The 14,002-nt window shown below is 36.1% G+C and overlaps 1 protein-coding gene across 2 annotated transcripts; it reads right to left on the bottom strand.

Annotated features, from left to right (window-relative positions):
• Positions 1-937: 937 nt before the first annotated feature.
• On the bottom strand, positions 938-13,159 carry si:dkey-22n8.3 (mucin-17). Of its 2 annotated transcripts, none has more exons than XM_037783186.1 (8): positions 12,711-13,159; positions 12,212-12,311; positions 11,830-11,925; positions 8,758-11,136; positions 3,220-3,378; positions 3,051-3,111; positions 2,559-2,683; positions 938-1,212 (listed from the first exon to the last, which is right to left on the bottom strand). In XM_037783186.1, the coding sequence occupies exons 1-8, from the start codon at positions 12,750-12,752 to the stop codon at positions 1,184-1,186; spliced, it is 2,991 nt and encodes a 996-aa protein (XP_037639114.1). In that variant the 5' UTR covers positions 12,753-13,159; the 3' UTR covers positions 938-1,183. The 2 variants fall into 2 exon arrangements, with proteins under 2 accessions (XP_037639114.1, XP_037639115.1); XM_037783187.1 differs by having other exon boundaries at positions 8,791-11,136; positions 12,711-13,158.
• Between the last annotated feature and the right edge of the window lie 843 nt (positions 13,160-14,002).

Here is a 14,002-nt window from a genome sequence, read left to right on the forward strand (position 1 = left end):
ATTTCCAGTTTGAAAAATCCACAGGGAGCAACTGGAGAGGTGCTAAAGAGCCGCATGTGGCTCCGGAGCCGCAGGTTGCTGACCCTTGCTGTAGACCATCCGCGCGCCGCGCACTCCCGCCCCTCCCTGCTTGATGGTATGATCCTTGTCTGTCATCACCTGATTGGTCGCACGGACGTCATTAACACAACATTCAGTCACAGTCAGTGCATGGAGTGCACGTGGCGCGGAGAAGATCGTCCTATCATACCGCCTTGAATTAATAAAAAAAAAAAAAACGGACGGGAGTCGGCTCTTATCGTTCACTTAAAAGAGCCGGCTCTTTGAACCGGCTCGTTCGCGACGACCCATCACTAAATCTGATCCAACACAGCTGGAATTAAAATAGATGTGAATGACTCTCTTCTATTTTGTTCTATTTTATTCAACTATATCACTCCCTTTTACACAGCCGAATTATTCTAGAACATATTTTACAATTAAGTATCACTCCAATGTGTCTTTTGGTGTTTTCCCTGGCAAAATAAAGGACAAACAATTTTAAAATATGCATATTTTTGGGTGTAGTTTGGTGCTGCGCTCACTTTTTTTTTTTTTTTCTTTTTTTTTTGGTGTGTGTATGTGTGTTTTTGTGGTTGTGACTCACACCATCTCTATCACAGAGTCGTGACTGAGGGGGGGATTTGACTTGGCAAACACCGCCTCTGTTCACCACACGACACAGTCGGCGGTGATGCTGAGAAACACAGAGTGCGTGTACAGATAAATATAGCCAAATGTAGGTATAAGAGCAAGAAATAACAGAAAGAGGGAGAGACAAATGGAGAGATGTTGAGATGACAGCTCCACCTGCTGTTCATCCAGGTCTTAACTGCTCTATGTGACGCTTTAATTGCATTTCACACAAACATCTTGAACATCAGAGAACACCAGACTCCTCTTTTGAAAGTGCTGCTTTAATAAAATATAATATTAATATATACCATCATTATTGCACAGTACAAACAAACAGGAATACATTTCCCTTTATTTTAATGGCAGAACAAACATGATATGCTTTCTCTTCTCTCCCTCGTTCTGTTCTCCCATGTAGTAAAACTGAAATGAGGAGGTAATGGAGGAGGAACACGGAGAGGGAAGAGGTTAAGGAAGAGTGTAAAGAGTAGGAGGTAGGCGTCATGGATCATTTGGAGTCCTGGTCCGTTTCGGGCTCTAAAAGAGAAAAGCAGAAGAAATTTATTTGGGAATACATTTAGTTTCATTTCATCACTGTATATATTTGTAATGAGTCTGTGCAGTGACAAAATGCCAATCAATCAGCTGCTGTAGAGCTGAAACATCATGTTCCAGAGATAAAAATATATTTATAATCTCCATAAGGAATTGGATTATCAGCCATGTTGTATGACATTGTGATGTCTTTATGTTTTTTTCTCACATCCGTACTGAAAAACTACACTACGCACTAATCCAAAAGCAAGTTAATCAATCAGATCGTTGTGTTGCCATGGAGATCTTAATTGCCCCAAAGTTGTGTGACTGTAATCAGCTACATCAGATATGATGTTGTTCTTGGGGACAGACTGGATTGGCATTAACGCAACTTGCGATTTTTAGGTTGTAGCGGGCTCAGTTTTAAGGCTAGAGTGAAGATACTGGCATCATATGAAACTATAAAACCTAAAGAATCCATTGATATCAACCATGTCATACTAGCTTGTTGCGAAGGAGGTTAGATAACGCTCCAAACTTACGCTAAATACTGGTGAGGAAAAACTGTCATGGCCATTTTCAAAGGGGTCCGTTGACCTTTGACCTCCAGATATGTGAATGTAAATGGGTTCTATGGGTACCCACGAGTCTCCCCTTTACAGACATGCCCACTTTATGATAATCACATGCAGTTTGGGGCAAGTCATAGTCAAGTCAGCACCCTGACACACTGACAGCTGTTGTTGCCTGTTGGGCTGCAGTTTGCCATGTTATGATTAGAGCATATTGTTTTATGCTAAATACAGTACCTGTGAGGGTTTCTGGATAATATCTGTCATTGTTTTGTGTTGTTAATTGATTTACAATAATAAATATATACATACATTTGCATTAAGCAGCATATTTGCCCACTCCCATGTTGATAAGATTATTAAATACTTGACAAATCTGCCTTTAAGGTACATTTTGAACAGATGCACAATTAATAAACAACCATTTTGTGGTAAGGATTCCCTAAATTTGGTTATCTGACAAAGAAAAATAAACTTGTTGGTGATCTCTGTCAACATTTATAATTTTCTAAAACATATCTTTAGCATTTCTGCATTGCAATTTCTTGTTACTTATCGGCCGACATATGCCAATAAAGATAAATCTGTGATAAGATAATTATCCCTCGGGCACTACTTGGGATGACTGATGAGAATTCATCTCGTCAGCATAGATACCGTATCTCTAAAAAATGTTTTTCTGCATTTCAAATACTTCTTTTCTATTAATTGAATCATAAATACTAGCTGTACAGCTCTACATACAATGTCGTTCTCTGTGACTGAATGTCTCACCAGTAAAGGTGAACTGAGGGAAGCTGCTGAGGTCTCCTCCTCCATAAAGTCTCTGGAGCTTCGCCGTCTCCTCTGACAGGAGTTTTTCGTAACCTGGTTCCGCCTCCAACAGTCCTCCATTCAACCTTAGAGAGGAACAGGAGATAGAAGATGAGGGAAATTAAATTCAATGTCTCCTCTACATTGCATCTCAACATTACAGTTTAAATCCAGTATTCCATCTTAAGCTCTTGTGTTGTTATCATAGTGCATCCTCTGTGCAAACTGTGCCTTTTTAAAGCTACTGTATAAATAAGTGGTCAGACCATGTTATAGAATTATTTATTTCACCTTTGTATAACCAGGAAGTCTCTTGAAATCCATTATCTGTTTTACAAGACAAGCTAAATGGCTAAAATTGCAGCATAAAAATTAACATCAGAAGTCACATGAGAAGACACAGTCATATTTTAACACATTTATCACAGTAAAATAAAACCTGTGTGTCTCTACCTGCGCATGTTGTTGTATTCTCTGATCTTCTCCAGGAAGAGTCTCTGCACCGGATCTAAATCTGTAAAACACAAAAACAACAATATGATTAAAAATCAACGCTTTCACCAGACAACTTGTTCACTTCACCGATATAACCTAATGACTGTCTATCTGCAACTGTATTTACCTGCGTGAGTCCCTTTAACATCTTCACTCCCCAAGGCCTCAGCCTGAGCTCCTTCCTCCTCCTTGAACTCCTCCTTCAGCAGCACCTCCTTCTGAGCTGGAACATCATCTGTCACTTCAGCTGCAGTATCAACGTCGACTGACCCAACGACCACCATTTCTGTGGTAACAACCCCAGAAACAGGACAGGTGAGGGTCAGCAGGACAAGAGCTGATTCCACTTTCTAAAGCATCACCTTCAGTTTTAGTTCAAAACTCTTTGACAACTTAATAAAATACTTTCTGCTCTGTTCGCATCTCCTCTGCTCCTCTGCTATCTCAGTTTTAATCAACACATCTATGTCTAAAGTCTCCATCAAAGAGTTTAATTATTTTTATTTTAAAGGAATATTTCAACATTTTTAGAAATACATTTATTAGCTTTCTTGTGGAGAGCTCCGAGACAATTGTGCCGGAAACACACCAGAGCAGCGGCCTGCCTCGACCATGGAAAGCTGCGGTAGCCGCTCTGAACTCAGCGAGCTGCCAACGCTTTGATTCTGCGGCAGTGTGCCCAAACTAAAAGTTGTGGATGGTTTAACTTTTGGCGGTGAATTGCTGCTAGAGTAGAGCTGCAGCCAATCAGTAATCAGAGTCCTGTGACTCCTGTGACATGTTGACCTGTTACAAAGAATTTCTTCCCGCCTAAAACACACAAACTTTTGTTTTCCAACATTTTTCAAACTTTTTTTTCAGAAATTTTTCAGCCTTTTTTTTTTTCTACCTTTTTCAGACATTGTTTAGACTTTTTTTTCTCCAACATTTTTCAAACTTTTATTTCAGATATTTTTCAGACTTTTTTTTTTTTTTTACCTTTTCCGGACATTTTTTCAGACTTTTGTTATCCAACATTTTTCAAACTTTTTTGTTTTCCAACATTTTTCAAACTTTTTTTTCATATATTTTTCAGACTTTTTTTCAGAAATTTTTCAGACTTTTCTTTTTGGGACATTTTTCAGACTTTTTTTTTCTACCTTTTTCAGACATTGTTTAGACTTTTTTTTCCAACATTTTTCAAACTTTTATTTCAGATATTTTTCAGACTTTTTATTTTTTTTTTTTACCTTTTTCAGACATTGTTTAGACTTTTGTTTTCCAACAATTTTCAAACTTTTTTTTTCAGACTTGTTTTTCAGACATTTTTCAGATTTTTCTTTTACAGACAATTTTTTCAGCATTTTGTTTTGGGACATTTTTCAGACTTTTTTTTTTTTTTTGGTGACATTTTTCAGACTTTTTTTTTTTTTTTTACCTTTTTCAGACATTGTTTAGACTTTTGTTTTAGACTTTTGTTTTGGCGGCGAATTGCTGCTAGAGTAGAGCTGCAGCCAATCAGTAATCAGAGTCCTGTGACTCCTGTGACATGTTGACCTGTTACAAAGAATTTCTTCCCGCCTAACACACACAAACTTTTGTTTTCCAACAATTTTCAAACTTTTTTTTCAGACTTGTTTTTCAGACATTTTTCAGATTTTTTTTTTACAGACAATTTTTCAGCATTTTGTTTTGGGACATTTTTCAGACTTTTTTTTTTTTTTGGGGACATTTTTCAGACTTTTTTTTTTTTTGTTTTCCAACATTTTTCAAACTTTTTTTTTCAGACTTTTGTTTTCCAACATTTTTCAATCTTTTTTTTTCAGACTTTTTTTTCAGAAATTTTTCAGACTTTTTTGTTTTCCAACATTTTTCAAACTTTTTTTTCAGAAATTTTTCAGACTTTTTTTTTTTTTACCTTTTTCAAACATTGATTAGACTTTTGTTTTCCAACATTTTTCAAACTTTTTTTCCGGACATTTTTCAGACTATTTTTTTCTGGACATTTTTTCAGACTTTTGTTTTCCAACATTTTTCAAACTTTTTTTTTCAGACTTTTTTTTTTTTTTACCTTTTTCAAATATTGATTAGACTTTTGTTTTCCAACATTTTTCAAACTTTTTTTCCGGACATTTTTCAGACTATTTTTTTCTGGACATTTTTTCCAGACATTTTTTCAGACTTTTGTTTTCCAACATTTTTCAAACTTTTTTTCCAACATTTTTCAAACTTTTTTTTTCAGACTTTTTTTCCAGACATTTTTTCAGACTTTTGTTTTTCAACATTTTTCAAACTTTATTTTTCCGACTTTTATTTCCGACTTTTTTTGGGACATTTTTCAGACTTTCTTTTTTTTTTTTTTTTACCTTTTCAAACATTGTTTAGACTTTTGTTTTCCAACATTTTTCAAACTTTTTTTTTCAGACTTTTTTATTACGGACATTTTTTCAGACTTTCGTTTTTCAACATTTTTCAAACCTTTTTTTTCAGACTTTTTTTGGGACATTTTTCAGACTTTTTTTTTTAATTTTTTTTTACCTTTTCAAACATTGTTTAGACTTTTGTTTTCCAACATTTTTCAAACTTTTTTTTTTATGGACATTTTTTCAGACTTTTGTTTTTCAACATTTTTCAAACTTTATTTTTCAAACTTTTTTTTTCAGACTTTTTTTCCAGACATTTTTCAGACTATTTTTTTACGGACATTTTTTCAGCATTTTCTTTTGGGACATTTTTCAGACTTTTTTTTTTTTTTTTTTTACCTTTTCAAACATTGTTTTCCAACATTTTTCAAACTTTTTTTTCAGAAATTTTTCAGACTTTTTTTTTTTTTATGTTTTTCAAACATTGTTTAGACTTTTGTTTTCCAACATTTTTCAAACTTTTTTTTTCAGACTTTTTTTCCAGACATTTTTCAGACTATTTTTTTACGGACATTTTTTCAGCATTTTCTTTTGGGACATTTTTCAGACTTTTTTTGGGACATTTTTTTCAGACTTTTTTTGGGACATTTTTCAGAAATCTTTCAGACTTTTTTGTTTTCCAACATTTTTCAAACTTTTTTTTCAGAAATCTTTCAGACTTTTTTTTTTTTACCTTTTTCAAACATTGTTTAGACTTTTGTTTTCCAACATTTTTCAAACTTTTTTTACGGACATTTTTTCAGACTTTTGATTTGGGATATTTTTCAGACTTTTTTTTTTACGGACATTTTTTCAGACTTTTGTTTTTCAACATTTTTCAAACTTTTTTTTTCAGACTTTTTTTTCAGACATTTTCAGATTAGTTTTTTTACGGACATTTTTTCAGCATTTTGATTTGGGATATTTTTCAGACTTTTTTTTTTTTTTTTTAACCTTTTCAAACATTGTTTAGACTTTTGTTTTCCAACATTTTTCAAACTTTTTTTTTCAGACTTTTTTATTACGGACATTTTTTCAGACTTTCGTTTTTCAACATTTTTCAAACCTTTTTTTTCAGACTTTTTTTGGGACATTTTTCAGACTTTTTTTTTTTATTTTTTTTTACCTTTTCAAACATTGTTTAGACTTTTGTTTTCCAACATTTTTCAAACTTTTTTTTTTATGGACATTTTTTCAGACTTTTGTTTTTCAACATTTTTCAAACTTTATTTTTCAAACTTTTTTTTTCAGACTTTTTTTCCAGACATTTTTCAGACTATTTTTTTACGGACATTTTTTCAGCATTTTCTTTTGGGACATTTTTCAGACTTTTTTTTTTTTTTTTTTTACCTTTTCAAACATTGTTTTCCAACATTTTTCAAACTTTTTTTTCAGAAATTTTTCAGACTTTTTTTTTTTTTTTATGTTTTTCAAACATTGTTTAGACTTTTGTTTTCCAACATTTTTCAAACTTTTTTTTTCAGACTTTTTTTCCAGACATTTTTCAGACTATTTTTTTACGGACATTTTTTCAGCATTTTCTTTTGGGACATTTTTCAGACTTTTTTTGGGACATTTTTTTCAGACTTTTTTTGGGACATTTTTCAGAAATCTTTCAGACTTTTTTGTTTTCCAACATTTTTCAAACTTTTTTTTCAGAAATCTTTCAGACTTTTTTTTTTACCTTTTTCAAACATTGTTTAGACTTTTGTTTTCCAACATTTTTCAAACTTTTTTTACGGACATTTTTTCAGACTTTTGATTTGGGATATTTTTCAGACTTTTTTTTTTACGGACATTTTTTCAGACTTTTGTTTTTCAACATTTTTCAAACTTTTTTTTTCAGACTTTTTTTTCAGACATTTTCAGATTAGTTTTTTACGGACATTTTTTCAGCATTTTGATTTGGGATATTTTTCAGACTTTTTTTTTTTTTTTTTTTAACCTTTTCAAACATTGTTTAGACTTTTGTTTTCCAACATTTTTCAAACATTTTTTTTCAGACTTTTTTTTTCCGGACATTTTTTCAGACTTTTGTTTTTCAACATTTTTCAAACTTTTTTTTTCCGACTTTTTTTTTATGGACATTTTTTCAGACTTTTGTTTTTCAACATTTTTCAAACTTTATTTTTCCGACTTTTTTTTCCGACTTTTTTTGGGACATTTTTCAGACTATTTTTTTACGGACATTTTTTCAGCATTTTCTTTTGGGACATTTTTCAGATTTTTTTTTTTTTTTTTTTACCTTTTCAAACATTGTTTAGACTTTTGTTTTCCAACATTTTTCAAACTTTTTTTCCGGACATTTTTCAGACTATTTTTTTCCGGACATTTTTTCAGACTTTTGTTTTCCAACATATTTCAAACTTTTTTTTTCAGACTTTTTTTCCAGACATTTTTCAGACTATTTTTTTACGGACATTTTTTCAGCATTTTCTTTTGGGACATTTTTCAGACTTTTTTTTTTTTTTTTTTACCTTTTTCAGACATTGTTTAGACTTTTGTTTTCCAACATTTTTCAAACTTTTTTTTCAGACTTTTCTTTCAGACATTTTTTTTACAGACATTTTTTCAGAATTTTGTTTTCCAACGTTTTTCAAACTTTTTTTTCAGACATTTTTCACAGTCTTTTTTTCCAGCATTTTTCAAACTTTGTTTTTTACCGGCCGCAGAAAAGTGTATTTATTGCGCTGGGCCACACTTCACCACTGCTTGTTTGAATATCAATCTACAAACAGCTCTAAATCTCACAAGTTAACACGCAGTATCTAGTGTGTTTAATCCTTACACAAACACACGTAAAAACAACAATTTGTGATCTTATATCAAAGAACGTATATTGCTAAGCAGTGAAAGTCAGTTGTTTGTTCCATTGCAACATCAGCGCCCAGCAGCAGAGCTACGCTTCCACCATTTTGGACTGAAAGCGACTACCGGATGCCGGTAAAACGTCCAAGGTACAAAAGTAAAACTGAATTATTTCTATTCTATTGTCATATTTAATGTCTCTACCGAATTGGCCCGTGTTGAACAATAAAAATATTATAAATTTAATAAACGAAGCAGGACTAGGCGGAACAGAAAGTCAGACCCTTCTGCGGTAAAATGAGGTTTTATTAAGGGAGTCTGGCAGCTGCAGATCTTTACGACACAAAGCGGTGGTGCTCCCCGCTTTAGTCCACACAAAAATCTGATCAAAATGAAAGTTCCTTTGTAGTACCTTTAAATCAGCATGACTCTGAAGTTAGAGCTGCATCTACTACCACCTCCTCCTTGAAACTTACCATCCAAAACATCCGCTCTTACAACCTCCTGACCTTCTGTTACCCTGGTTACGTGTCCGGGAACAGAGAAGAGTAGCTCCTCCATCAGTGCATCTATCTGCAGATCTTCAGGCAGAGACTCGATCTCCAGAGTCGTCTCTTCAGACGCCACCACGTCCTCCTCTACCTCCACCTTCTTCTCTCCAGCAACGATTTCAGCTTCTTTCTCCAGATAATCTGCAGTTTCACTCAGAGATTCATCCTCCAGAGTTCCCAAAGAGGCCTCGACTTCAGCCAGAGTCACAGACTCCAGACTCATGGCCTCCACGACGCTCCCTCGCTCGCTCTCTCCGGACTCTTCTTCTGCCTCCTGACCTTCGAGCGGCTGCCTCGGTCCTTGCTCAGAACCCAACATGACCTCCAGCATGACAGCTTCTATCGCATCGGTGGCTTCAGAGATCGAATCTAAGGTTAACATTTCATCCTCAAACTCAGCAACATCCTCCATCGTGGTCGTAACTTCCATCTTCTCCTCTTTCGCTAGAACATCAGCTTCTTTCTCCAGAGCGTTCATCGCTTCTAGCAGAGCTTCGGTGTCAAGACCTCCAACGTCCGCCGTCACTTCTGATAAAGTTACTGATTCCAGCGTCATGGCTTCAGTTGCTTTCTCCTCCGTCTGCTCGGCGTTTGAACTTGTTTTAGAAAGCGTTGCAGGAACGTGAAAGAGGAGCTCATTCACCAACGCGCTGCTTTCTCCTTCCAACGCTTGAAGATCTTCAGACAGAGAGTCCCATTTTGACAAAACTTTATTTAGATTCTCGCCCTCGTTGTCGCTTGAATCCTCAGATTCAGATTCAGCTGCGATCTCCGTCCGGACCGACGACTCCTGGAGCTGCTTCTCCGCTTTCTCATCGAGGATTGATTTTGTTCTGAGGAGCTCGTCGGTTTTTAAAGACGCTACCAGGACCTGGTCTATGTGGAGCGTTACGGACTCTAACGTCATCTCTTCAGACAGACTCACTTCCTCATTTACTGAGCATGATTCTACTGTAGAGTCTATTTTCAAAGGCAAGGGTGCAGATTCGTGTGCGTTTTGTATTACGGGAGTGTGTGAGAGGTTGTCGACTGCTTCAGTTTCTATTGTAGGCTCTATTGTACCTTCAGAAACAGGCGAGGTGCTGGCGTCTACTGCTGGTTCTATTGTAGTTTCTATTAAAGGTTCTTCTTTGGCACTGTATGAGATGTTAACCACTCCTGAGTCTACTTCCTGAGCTGCTGCATCTACTGTGACGTCTATCGTCGGCTCTACTGGACCCTCAACAACAGCAGCTTTAGTTTCAAGTGTTTCCACAGGAAAATGGCTGGCTTCTACTGGTGATTCTATTGTAATTTCTATTAAAGGTTCTTCTTTGGCAGTATGCGAGAGGTAAACAGGACCCGAGTCTGTGCTGTTGGTTTCTACTTTGTGAGCTGCTGCATCTACTGTGACGTCTATCGTAGGCTCTACTGGACCCTCAACAACAGCAGCTCTAGTTTCTAGTGCTTCCACGGCTTCTACTGGAGTTTCTATTGTAGTTTCTTCTTTGGCAGTGTGCGAAAGGTTAATAGGACCTGTGCCTTTGGTTTCTACTTCTTGAGCTGTTGCATCTACTGAAGGCTCTACTGGACATTCAACAACAGCAGCTCCACTCTCTAGTGTTTCCAGAGGAGAGGCCTCCACTGGTGGTTCTACTGTAGATTCTAGTACGGGTTCTACTGCTGCAGTGTGCGAAATGTCAACCACTCCTGAGTCTGTGCTGTTGGTTTCTACTTCTTGAGCTGCTGCATCTACTGTGACGTCTATCGTCGGCTCTACTGGACCCCCAACAACTGCAGCTCTAGTTTCTAGTGTTTCCACAGCTTCTACTAGTGATTCTATTGTAGTTTCTATTAAGGGATCTTCTATGGCCACTCCTGAGTCTGTGTCTTTGGTTTGTATTGCTTCAGCTGGAGCATCTACTGTAGGCTCTACTGGACCTTCAACAACAGCAGCTCTAGTTTCTACTGTTTCCACAGAGGACAGGGTATGATCTACTGGTGATTCTATTGTAGTTTCTATTAAGGGTTCTACTGTAGCAGCTGGGAAAGATGATGCCTCTGCGTTCTTCTCCACCTCGTGGGCTGATAAAGGCAGTACGGTGGCAGTTTCTACTTTGGTTTCTATTGTTTCAGCCGAGGGTTGGTGTTCTATTGCAGCTGGTGTTGAGCTGGTTGGAGAGGAACCTGAGGTCGTAGCAACGGTCACGTTGGAAAGACTACGAGCATTTGTCTTTGACAAAGGAGGAATATTTGAGGTGGAGACGTTCACTGAGGAGGTGGTGGGAGGTTTGGTGGGGATGGAGGAGGCTTTGGCAGGTCGAGCTGAAGAAGGGAGGAGAGAGGAAAAGGAGGAGAAAAAGAGGATGTAAGGGATATTGATAGGAGGGAGGAGGGAGAAGTAAAACCACTCAGCACAGACAGAAACAAGCAGAACTAATCAGTGTTTGAGGGATTCAATTAATTAACTCGGCTGTCCTTCAGACAGCTCATCAGCATGTTCTCTCATCTACACTCATTTGCAAACAGTTTTTTTTTACCTCAGTGAAAAGGTTGTTTTTGAAAGGCTAAACACCAACAAATATGGATTGAAGCAGAATATTTGTGTTGTGAATGTTGGAAATGACTACTTCGATCTTTTTTCAATACATTTCGGCTTTTGGACTGAGACAATTACAGCGGACGAGGACAGATAGCCGCGTTGCTCGCTGCGTGTGTAGGAGAGAGAGAAGGTGGACTATTGCACGTAATGTTTCTGTAATAATAATAATTTAAATGCAAGTTATGAATGCAACTTTGACCTATTCGGTACAGCCATTTACATAATCTGATCTAACATAGTCTGAAAACAGGAAGCCACAAATGATGACGAAGGGGCTCACAAATCACCAGAATTAAATCCTCTTAATCTTTCAGAAAAAAAATATTCTGTCAAACTCCAAAACCAGCTCTTTCTGCAGCTGTAAATTACCGTCACCTGCTGTGTTGACAGGAAAGAAAAAAGTCTGTAAATCTGACCTTTACCAGCAGGAGGCGCTGTGCCCGGCCTCTGCTGGGAGAAGATCTCCTCCAGGAGTTTAGCAACGTCCACCGCTGGCTTCGGCTTCGCTTTCTCTGTCAAAGAAACAAAATGCAGACCGAGATTACATTTTTTTTTATGTATTAATTTAGATATTTTCCAAAGTAAAAGTCCCTAGAAGTGTATGATTCAACTTTTTCCGATGGGCTAGTGTTAAAAAAGTTTACAAAAATCACAATATCAAATTGCAATACTTAAAAATTGCAATACATATCGAATCGGCACCCAAGTATCGTGATAGCATTGAATCGGGAGAAAGGTGAATCGTCCCAGCCCTAATAAAAAGTAAAAACCTGACAGAAAATCAAGAGTTTGTCTTACTGATGTGGGTCTTGCGTGGCTGATTTTTGTCTGATGGTTTGGAGCTGAACAGTGCAGTTTGAGACCTCCAGACCACTCTGCACAACTCCCTGTGAATACACTGGACACACACACACACAAGTTATGGGATGCACAAGGTAATGCTAGTGTCAGATGGCATGTTTCTAAAATTAAAATTTAATTAAAAATTAAAAACTTTCAGGAATTCAGTACACTGTAAAGTTTTATTCCAGACTCAAAAATAATTATCTTAGGTTTATTGTTATTTTCAGTGTTTACTTTGAGATAAATGTAAATTTACATTGATTTTACAGCAGAGATTACACAGAGTCTTAGTGAGTAAATATGCAATAAATGCAACAATAACATTGTGACATGCTCTACTCTGACATTGTGAAATAAGAAGTACTTTATTCATGTTTGTATGTGAAGGTATTAAAAAGACATGTGTAAGTCATGAGGTCAAATATAAAAACAGTAAAACAGTAAATGTACTTACACATAGTCCTGTTCCTCGTCTGATCAAAGCAGCAGCCATCATTGATTAAATAATAAAGATATCTGTATAATAGTACTTAGTGAGTCTGAGGAGGAGGAATGTGTGTCAGTAGAGAACTAAATGTCCTGCAGCTCTCTGTCCTCCACCAGGACACCTACAGTTAGCCTTACTATTCTGTTTCTATCTCTTTAAACACACACAGAATAAGACTTTAACTGGTGATTTAAATACACAAAATGCACAATAACACATCTCAGTGAACTCATTTAACTAGTTAAACTAAACACGACGGTTAATAAACTCTTCCTGTTTCAACCTGAGCTGATTAAATCATCTAATAACCTTTAGTTTGTTAGTTTAGTTGTTATCTAGCTGGTATATTGTAGTTTAGAGAAGCTGTCCTCTGTTTATAGAGCCTTAAAGTTACATAAAGCCTCTAAACACGTGTCAACAATCACAGAAGAAAACAAACTCGTTTCCGGCTGTGGTCATCAAAATAAAAGCCTCACAGACAATCTCTCTTTTGAAAATGCATTGGTTCATAGCAAACACTTCACTGAAGGGTACCATACGTTTCAGAGAGAAATATTGTATGTACTAAGTTACTTTCACCACAGTAGATCAGTAGAAAATAGTGTAAATAAACTGACTCCAGTCAAACCGCTTTTATTTTGAAGGAAGTTCCGGTGTTTTATGGCTAAATGTGTTTATCTTGACGCTGATTGGTTGAGAGATGAAGGAAACGCCCCCCTCTCACTGCATGTGCCAACATGGAGCCACACCACAACACAACACAGAGCTGTTAATACATCCATGAGCTGGAGCAGCAGTAACACTCCCCTTTACACTTGGTGTTCCGTGTATCAGACATGTTATTTCTGTTGATTGTTTTTCTCTTATAATTAATAATAATTTACAAATGTCTGTTTACATACTTCTGTGATACTGAGGAGAATATTATATTATATAATCATACAACACACTGCCTCACAAAAAGTGCAATAAACAAGTGCAATACTTCAATCAATGCAATATGTGCAATATAAAAAATGTGCAATATTTTGATAGTATGCAACCTCTACTGCTCCCACACACATATATATATATATATATATATATATTGCTTCTATAGTTACCATATACCAAGTACTTCCTTTGTTATTATACTGTATATTATTTGTAAATACTCTATTATTATTTTTTGCTTCTTAACTTACTGTTTTCTTAATGGAGCTTCCCAGCAAAAAGAATTTCACACGATTGCACTTGTATAACCGGTGTGACAATAAACA

This window comes from Sebastes umbrosus, chromosome 10 (genome assembly GCF_015220745.1).
Source record: "Sebastes umbrosus isolate fSebUmb1 chromosome 10, fSebUmb1.pri, whole genome shotgun sequence".
Taxonomy (NCBI): domain Eukaryota; kingdom Metazoa; phylum Chordata; class Actinopteri; order Perciformes; family Sebastidae; genus Sebastes; species Sebastes umbrosus.

Bases quoted from the DNA above. Each gene is read 5' to 3' on its own strand.
- si:dkey-22n8.3 (XM_037783186.1), bottom strand. From the start codon at position 12,752: ATGATGGCTGCTGCTTTGATCAGACGAGGAACAGGACTATGT. The intron at 12,312-12,710 runs GTAAGTACATTT...GTGTGTGTCCAG, and splicing joins GACGAGGAACAGGACTATGT to TGTATTCACAGGGAGTTGTG. The intron at 2,684-3,050 runs GTAGAGACACAC...TTCCTCTCTAAG, and splicing joins GAATACAACAACATGCGCAG to GTTGAATGGAGGACTGTTGG.